Source organism: Ambystoma mexicanum, chromosome 7q (genome assembly GCF_040938575.1).
Source record: "Ambystoma mexicanum isolate Mex_15411 chromosome 7q, UKY_AmexF1_1, whole genome shotgun sequence".
Classification (NCBI taxonomy): Eukaryota; Metazoa; Chordata; class Amphibia; order Caudata; family Ambystomatidae; genus Ambystoma; species Ambystoma mexicanum.
The window spans coordinates 529,429,389-529,439,135 of NC_090941.1; the positions used below are offsets into that span (position 1 = coordinate 529,429,389).

The 9,747-nt window shown below is 46.1% G+C and overlaps 1 protein-coding gene across 3 annotated transcripts in view; it reads left to right on the top strand.

Annotated features, from left to right (window-relative positions):
* ERICH6B (glutamate rich 6B) overlaps positions 1-4,609 on the top strand; it is a 2,074,788-nt gene extending 2,070,179 nt beyond the window's left edge. For 2 of the 3 annotated variants that reach the window (XM_069640454.1, XM_069640455.1), the window contains one exon: positions 4,040-4,609. In XM_069640454.1, the coding sequence (XP_069496555.1) occupies positions 4,040-4,438 (399 nt within the window). In that variant the 3' untranslated portion in view covers positions 4,439-4,609. The remainder of the gene's footprint in view (positions 1-4,039) is intronic. The other variant, XM_069640457.1, reaches the window with a different exon arrangement.
* Positions 4,610-9,747: the final 5,138 nt, after the last annotated feature.

Sequence of the window (9,747 nt, forward strand, 5' to 3'; positions counted from 1 at the left end):
ACGGAATCGGAGGTCATCACCCTGCTCAAATCCATTAAACCCTCCAACTGCAAAGGTGATGCCTGTCCAGCCCAACTCATCAAAGACTCTGCACCCACATTTGGCTCCTTTTCTCACTGCCTTTATTAACGCCTCCTTCAGGAGAGGTCTTGTTCCCAAAGATCTCAAAGAAGCCTGGGTGCGCCCATTAATAAAAAAGCCTTCTCTCGATCTCACCATCCCCGGGAACTATAGGCCCATCACCACGGTCCCATTCCTGTTAAAAATTCTCGACAAAGCTGCATATGTGCAAGTACAAAAGTACCTGGAAGAGAACCAACTCTTAGGCCTGCGGCAATCAGGCTTCCGCCCACGACATGGCACTGAATCAGCCCTTCTCGATTTAAAGAACCAAATGGATGACATGAGAGATGTAGGCAAACTTGCACTCTTCCTGCTCCTTGACCTATCAGCTGCTTTCGACCTGGTCGACCACAACACCTTGTGCCATCACCTTGCCTCTGCAGCTAACTTTTCCCCTAAAGCATGCAACTGGATTACCTCCTTTCTCCAAGACAGGGCTATGAAAGTCTTTTCTGAATTAGCCTCTGGCACCCCCAACATCCTCAAATGTGGAGTCCCACAAGGATCCTGCATTGCACCAAAACTGGCCACTGTTTAGCATCCTGGACTCCTTGGGCATTTCATACACCAATTATGCGGATGATACGCAGGTGTTAATCCCACTCACAGGTGACTACGAAACTGACATGTCTAATCTCACTTATCGGTTCACCCACTACTCTGGGTAACCTCAGTCAGGAATACTCCTCTTTCACTATCGACAACACACTCATCAAGGTATCTGACTATGACAAAACACTTGGCGTATAGCTAGATTCTAACCTCACCGTGGACAGGCAAGTGAATGCTATCTCCACCTCTTCAGCATACTACGCAAAAATCATTAATGCATCTAGACCATTCCTCTCCCAACAGAATTGTCTCACCATAGCCAGAGCCATTATAGGCTCCAGACTAGACTATTGCAACGCACTACTATGCGGGACGTCATGCAAAAACCTCTCAAAACTACAACTAGCGCAAAATAATGCCCTGTGGACAGCCACGGGGACCTCTAGGAAAGAGCACATCTCCGATATCAGGAGACAGGTCCACTGGCTCCCGGTTAAACAGAGAATCATTTTTAAAACTCTCTCCTTGGCACACAAATGCCTCCATGATGGTGCCCCTCCGTGCCTTGTACAGAGGATTGTCAAGCACACTGCCACAAGACCTCTTAGGGAAGGCTACTCTAACCTTATCCTTGTGCCCAAAACCAAAAAGGCTTGTGCAGGGGGATCCAGCTTCCCCACGTTTGCTGCTACACAATGAAATGCCCTCCCACCTAACCTAAAAATGATTCAATCCCATATAGCCTTCCGCAAAGCACTCAAAACACAACTATTCATCTAACCAATCAGCTGTCTCTCTTGTGATACATAAACTGTGATGAGTAATGTCAATTCTGTAATGAGTAATGTATGAAGACTGTAACTGTAACCAAGAGACCTCGCGGTCACATGTAACCTGGCCTATTGAAATTTCTTGTAAAAATTGTTGTAACAAGCGCCACGATGCCTCTGGGCTGTAGGTGCGCTTTACAAATGCAAATAAATAAAATAAATATGACCCAAAACGACTAAGACTACACTAAAGTGATTGCAGTTTCAAATTTAAATGTAAACTGCCTTAATGTTACTGAGGACTCCCAGCTTAACGACAGGGAATAAAAAAGCATGGGAACCTTCCACAAGTATAGGAAGCTGTGGGTAATTACAATCACGTGCACCAACATTATTAAAAACACTGTGTGGGGTTGCATATACATTTTCTAGAAATCCTTGGTGAGAAGGTCAAGCATTTGATGTTGCATGGGTAAACATAGATTATTCATAAATGAACTTGTCCTGATGAAGGCGGTAATACAAGTGGAGCAACTAGGAATTTAGCTAGTTCGCTTAACCAGTTCCTGAGGACTATGTGCAGCTGGATCTCCTCTCCTGACCTAGAGGTACAGCTCCCCCGATAGGGAGAGCATCTTCGAGTCTGGAACCATGTCTATTGCTCCATAATAGAGGTGGAAGTAAACATGATCTTCACAAGGGAATACGAAATAGAGCATAAAGTGCAACAAGAAAATGTGAAGTGTTATCGACATTCCGATAAAAAAGAAGGTGAAAGCAATTCTTGGTTATTTTCTGAGATGTATAGTCACTGGTGTGAGAAGCATTGTATTCATTTACTTAAAATGGGTCCTTGTCTGCCCAATGGGATAAGTGGCTGCACTATATAGAGCATAAGGCATGTGAAGATTGAGATCCACACTGGAAAGGAACTAAGTACCAAAGTGAGCATCTACTCAGGGTGGCTTTCACCCCATAACCCATCTCTCCTGTTTACACCTCACAGAAACAAGAAACAAAGTTCATGAAACAAGGTAAACACGTTTAAAATTGGGTCTGCAGAAAGGTTGAGCATCCACTGCATCTGTTGTTCAAGGTGTCTAGCATGTGGTTAGAAATCTATAGGCATATAGTAGTGTTATCCTCTGGATTGGGAGTAGTCGGCACTGGGAACACAACTGTTCCCAAAACCAGCCATCCTCGTGTTCAAATTCACAGAAGTGCCATTGTTTGCCTCGATGTATACTACCCTGTTTCTCTCAGAGGAAACATCTGTTCACTCTTTTCATGTACATTGCCCCAACTTTATTTTCCCCCCAACACTGTTCCATGAATGAAAATGCCCCTTTGGTAGCATGTTCCAAATGTCATGGTGCTCTGGGTGAGGTGACAAATGAGGGTGGTCAGGCTGTGGCCCCTCCAATGGTGTGCTGGTGCTATTACATCAGTGTTCCTGCTATTCTCTTGATAATGTTCTCGCCTTTGTGCCCTTCATGTTTGTATCTCAGCTTTACACTAGCCAGGTATGACTTAAGGCGATGCCCTCTATGACATGTGTGCGGGTGGGTAACTGTGTTGGCGTATTAGAATGTATGTACATTTGGTTTATTTTGGAATGTACTGTTTTATCTAGTCCAGACGCCACAGTGTGTCAGGGCCACAAAGAGATAAATATCAATGGGTAAGAATTGAAAGAAGAAGTATATTTATTTATTTCATTTGTTTTAAATTGTGCATTTCTGGGAATGAGAGCACTGACACTGGCCAATCTCTCCCAAAAGGATTAGTCATATGGATTATTTGTATTCTACTTGAAGAGTATTGAGGCCATATGCCCCGAGGTGGAGGCCCCACCCTTTAGGTAACGGTCTGCCACCCTCGTTAAGGTACTGCGAGGGTCCCTTAACGAGGGTGGCGGGCCGTTAACTACAGGGTGCACCCAGCCACCGAGGGGCATATCGCCATTAACAGCCGTGTAGATGTCCCTACACAGGTGCTAATGTTTTTTTTTATTTTATCCTGCCACCCGACGCACGGTGCGCAGAGGTGTTGCTAGGGAGGTCTGAGGGGGCTATAGCCCCGGATCTTTTGTTTGTAGCCCCGGATAGAAGCTCAGGAGCGACAACCAAAAGATTAGCTAGCACTGAGTCTCGACAGTTCCGATATTAGTGTAGCCCTAGATCTTTTCCAGACCTAGCAACTCCCCTGTCAGTGCCTTCAGCTAGGAAGTCCATTTTCAATGTTTATGACTGCCTGGCTCAAAGCACTGTGCAGAGACGGGCGTTGAGATAAATGTACGTTTTACTTGGATTTTAGGAAGGAGGGAAGCGCCTGACCCTAATGAAAGTGCTTAGAACACGGGCTTTCCTTTGTGAATACAGCCCATGTTCTGAGCATTTTTATTGGCAATGGGCATCTCCCATGGTGCTAATGAGCATTATTGACAATGCATAAAGAACACAGGCCCATGTATTGCATCTTGTGTCTTGTATATTCTGTATTTACATGTAAGCTAAAAAGTGTTTATAAAAGTAGTAGAACTTGAGATTCAGGTGTCATTGAAATAATATTTGCCCTCAAATTTACTGTTGCAGCTGAAAGACCCAAAGGAAACCTACAAAGTAAGAATGAACAAGGATGAGAAGTTCCTTCATCAGAAAAGTCTTCTAATACACAGCCTGTTTGCTAAGATCAAGTATGAACTGCGCTCCTCAAAAGGTTATGGAACTGAAAATATCCAATGTGGAAGTACGTTTGATGAACTTCTATGTGAAGGCACTGCGGCACCTCAAGCAAAGAAATCTAGTAGTGACAGCCCACAGGACCAGCAACGTGGAAGGCAGATGCCCCAAGTAGCAGCAAGCAAAGCAATCAAAGCTCGTGATAGCTCAAGTAAACCAAAGATCAAGGACTCACTGCAAGTCCAAGGGTCCATCCGACGGCCCTCTACAGCAATACCAACCAGTAAACTAGCAAAGGTGCAGTATCACTAAATAGAACATCCGAGCCATGCCAACAAGGTCAACATAAGGGAAAAGCAATACCTCATACGTATTGTTTTTTGCTCTTTCTGGGTCAATTCTGCCAAGCAATTCATTTTCAGAGCAGAAAGTCAACTTTGCAACTGTTGATAGCTTCCTCAGAGTGAGATCAAATAAAGCAGTGCCTCCATTAAATGTGTCCTGTTAAGGTAACAAAGTGTGTGTGCTTCTGTTATGTTATATCACTGTGAATTATACCGTGCACCACTGCCATTTTCATGGTCACCAAGCGCTCTGTCGGATCTGAGAAGGAAGGAGAGCTTAGTTAGTGGGATACAGAGGGAAAGGGCTAGGGAGCTTTGATGTGTTGTTAGTAGCTTCAGTTCGGAAAAAACAGTCACTGTGTTCTTGGTTTGTTTTTAGTTGGTAAGGGCTAGGTAGTGTCTGTTTTATGGGTGTGTGTGGGATGATTTGTGTGTAAATGGTTTCGTTTTCTATAGTGGGTTGTGTTTAGTTGGGTGTTGCTGAGTGTGTGCATTTTGTGGTGGTCGTAGGTTTCTGCTGCGGTAGAGGTATGTGTGTGTTTTATTTGGCGTTTGAGGGGGAGAATGAAGGATCTGCAAGTTTTTGTTAGAATTAGTAAGTGATGTTATTAGTCTGTGCCCTTCTGTGCAATGGTTATGTTGGTCCGACAGGGTTCATATTCTTCTACGGTGGTTTGTGTTCAAACGCTTTATTTCATTGGGGTCTCCAGGTTTGGTTTCATTAGGTTTCGGTTGTTTTGGGTGTTTCTCTTGTCTTGTGTTTCCTGCCTAGCTTGGTGACTTAAAGAGCTATTTATTTAGCAGTTTTCTGAATTGTAGGTGGTCTTCTGTTTGTATTTCCTTTGGGAGTGAGTTCTAAAGTTTTGCCGAGATGCAGGAGAATGCTGATCCACCAAATTCCGCTTTGAGTATTGTTTTGGTATGAGGCGAATGTTGTTGCTGGACCTTAGTGTTTGATTTGGTTTGTAGATGGATATTTTTCCCTGTATGAATTCCGCTCCTTGGCCGTGGATTGCTCTGTAGGTTATGCAGTGTTTTGCACAAGATTCTCTTTTTGACTGGTAGCCAATGTAGGGTTCTCAGTGCTTGTGTGATGTGTTCTCTCCTAGTGAGCGTTAGGTGTAGTCTTGTTGCTGCGTTCTGTATTCACTGTAGTTTTTTGGTAAGGTAGTCCAGCATTCAGGGATAGATGCTGTTGGCATAGTCTATTCTTGACATGATGAGGGAGGTGATGGCAGCTGTTCTATGTGGGAAGGTGAATAAAGGTACTATCCGCTTGATCGTGTGTAGTTGGAAGAAGCACTTCTATATTACTGCGTTGACTTGTGGTTCGAGTGGTAATTTGTTGTCCACTAATATCACTCGGTTTTAACCCACTTTGGGAGGTTCTGGTCCTATTTTGGTAGGCCATGGATGCAGTGTTGGTTCGATGGGTCGTTAGGCGTGATCATAATTTCTATTTTGGCCAGGTTGAGGCTAAGGCTGTTGGTACTCATGCAATGGGTTATTTCAGTGAGACAGTTGATGAGGTTTGGGTCTTGTTCTCCACTTGTTCAGACCTGCCGGGGGGAGGCCACCCGGGAGGGCACCCGCCGTGCAGACTTGTACTTTGCCAGTTGGAAACGTTGTAATGAGGCCCCATGTCTTTTGATGAGGTTCATTAGAAGGGTCATGTAGATGTTGAAGAGCAGTGGTAAGAGTGAAGAGCCTTGTGGAACTCTGCCCCTCAGGTTGTTTTGCAAGGTGTTGAGTTCAAGGGGTTTAGCCACTAGCGCAGCAGGCGTCTGTGCAGTCCCTGCAGTGCCAGACCATGTCCTGGGAGGGAGACCCTCGGAGGAACAAAATTCAAAGAAATGTCAAAAAGAAAATGAAATTGTTTCTTTTTGAAGTCACTCTGTTTCTTTATGAAGGCAGAGTGACTTCAAAAAGAAACAATTTATTTTTTAAGTCTGAGGGCTGCCCCCACCCCGTGACACGGAATCCTCCAGGCTAGAGGCCTGCATGTCATGGGGTGAGTGAGCCCTATGACTTAAATAAAAATAGTTTATTTTTGAAGTCACTCTACCTTTAAAAAAAAATGTATATATTTTTGAAGTAATACCCCTCAACCCAATGACATGGAGGCATCAAGATCCTCTGCAGATAACGGGAACTAGCATTCCTGTGTGTTGCAGGGTGCTGAAGGCCTCGTTCGCTGGACCAATGGATTAAAGGTAACAACATGTACTTTCTTTAAATGTGTGTGTGTGTGTGTGTGTGTGTGCGTGTGTGTGTGTGTGTGTGTGTGCATATATGTGTATGATGTAATGTGCATGAATGAGTGAGTACAGGTTGTATGGGTGACGGCCTGTGTGTGCCTGTGTGAGTGTATGTTGAAAGGGTGCACACTTAAATGTATAGGTCGCTGCCTGTGTGTGGTGTGTGCGTGTGCCTTTATGGTGAAAGGGTGCACACTTAAATGTATGGGTGGCTTCCTGGGTGCGTGTGTGCCAGTATGGTGAAAGGGTGCACACGTACATGTATGGGTGGATGGCTAGGTGTGCTTGTATGTTGAAAGAGTGCACACATACATGTATGGGTGTCTGCCTGTGTGTGCCGGTATGGTGAAAAAGGAAACCAGCAGTAGAGAGAGGAAGGAAAGCAAGATGGTTGAGCAATAGGCATAATACTGGTAACTACCGTTAAACACAGCTTTGTGTGGAGATCCCCCCACCTGGGCAACCTGTAGAAGAAAGATACAAGCCCAGTCCATATATTGTTCACCCCTAGACTTCCTAATAGTTCTGCAACCCCAAAGTACCTTGGTGTTGTAGCGCCCCACGTCGGGGAAATCGACAACCCTTCTTGAGTGTTCTCCCTTTCAGGCAGGAGTCACGGGTCGTCGAACGTCCGACGGAGAACAGGTCGAGCTACGACGTTGAAGTGCCCGCGTCGTTCCTAGCGGTGCTCGTTGACGGGGAAGCGTAAACGTCCTGCAAGGAAGAGGCATGCGGGGCACCGCAGTGTCGATAGTTCTGGACCGCAAAGAGTTGAAGAACTGTGGCCCAGCAAGGGCGTTGAGTCGTCGGTGTCTCTATGGTCTTTGGGTGGGGGGAAACCCACCGGTGGATGCTCCTCGGCACGTTAACGGTCAGGCCTTCTCCAGCAGGATACAGCGGCGACGATGCGGATGAGAGCGCCCTTGGATTGTCAGTCTAGAAATACGGATACCTCTACTTTGAGACCGCAAACGCATTTTGGTGGCCGTGGACCAACCGTCTCATGCACGATACGACAGAATATAGGTTTTCGAGTTTGCCAATGAACGGTCATTTTGATGTAGCAAGAATCGCCATTTTGTTTTCTAACCATTGCTCATTGCTTTCTGTTCCTATTGCTTCGCAGTATATTTTCCGCTTACACTACTCGACTGTGGAACATTGTTGTCTGTATGTGAAAAGGACAAGGCCGCAGGGCCGTGAGGATAACAAGAGTTCGCTGAAACGCAAACGTAGGCAGCGCCAGGAAGAATGCCCGGCTCCCTCCCGAATGTAGCCTTGAAGCAGAGCTGCAGGGCATTTAATCATTTCAAAGCTGCCAGCCAGTCTCGTTATATAGTAGAATATGTTAGAATAATACAGCTAAAGGCTTGAATTATGCTGTTATAACGGCCCCCCTTTTGCTGAGCCCGCTAGAGCATGTCGGCTCCGATGACGCGAATAGCACCTGATAGATAGCAAGGTCCGGAATGCAACTCCCCCTCGTATGTAGTTCGCTTCCAAGAACAGAAGCGTTGTGTTCTATTCAATAACCAAAAGATGCCTTCACACTCACAAATTGCAGATTGTTACTAGAATAGATGTTCCCTGGACTCCGGGAAGATCAAGGTAACAGGTAATGGAAGGCAAGAGGCCATGGGGGCCATTTTGTCTCCATCCGGAATCTACTAATTCTCAATGACAGGGCCTGGGCATCCCAAAATGGAGGACGCTCAGGGCACCAGTCATTTCAGCACGGAGCTGCCACCAGCCCGTACCCTGCTCTGTGGGTCACACACAGGTGCCCAAAAACATACACTAGGGGGACAGGTTTGTACCCCTACCCATGGGTGCCATAAGGGTATCCCACGGGTCTGTTCACCAAACCAAAAGAGAGAGCTGCACCGCGAGGAGTCCCACATGAACTCCGGTGCGGAAAACACGACAGAACACACGATAAGAAGCAGTAAAGGACAAGGATACGGAGGCCCTGTCCCTCTGATGCATTTCCATCATCACAGTCGCCACCCCCAGACTGAGGTGGATGGTGCCTAATCTCCCACGGGATAGACACCCTCATCCAGACGGTCAAAATACCTTCTGGAAAGACCATCTGCGTTATCGTGACTCTTCCATGGTCTGTGCTCAATAGTAAAGTCTAGTCCTTGCAGACTAATGGACCACCTGAGCAGTTTCGGGTTTTCACCCTTCATCTGCATAAGCCACTTCAGGGGCTTATGATCGGTTTGAACCTTGAAGGTAGACCCGGTAAGGTAGGGTCTAAAACGCCTAAGGCTCCAAACAATACTAAAACATTCCTTTTCAACAGTAGCCCACCTAAGTTCCCTACCCTTAAGTTGTCTACTGATGAATATGATCGGATGTTCTCTTCCTTTGTCATCTAACTGGGACAAGACAGCTCCAATTCCGGTGTCGCAGGCGTCAGTTTGAACGATAAAGGGCTTGCTGTAATCACACGCACACAGCACGGGTACCCGACACAGACTTCCTTTCAAGCCATCAAAGGCCCTCTGACAGTCTTCAGTCCAATTAATCTTCTTAGGTTGTTTGGGCGAAGTCAACGCTGTCAGGGGTGCAGATATGGTTCCATAGTCTGTCATGAAATTGCGATAATACCCGGTGAGGCCCAAAAAGGCTCTCACCTGGGTTTGAGTAGTGGGAGTCTCCCAGTCATGTACATCCTGTACTTTACTGGGGAGAGGTTGGATTTGACCCCCTCCTACCTCATGACCAAGATAGGCGACTTTCCTCTGCGCTATCTGGCACTCGGTGCCCTAGCCCTTTTTAACACCTGCAACACTTTATCCAGATGAGTCAAATGCTCTTCCCAGGTGGAACTTTAGATGGCAATTTCGTCTAATTAAGCCACGCAAAAGGCTTCCAGCCCACTCAGCGCATGGTTGACTAATCTCTGGAAAGTGGCAGGGGCGTTCTTCAGCCCGAAAGGATGACTTTAAACTGGTAGAGTCCCTCTGGTGTTGAGAATGCCGTCTTTTCCTTGGCATGGTCCGTCAGAGCT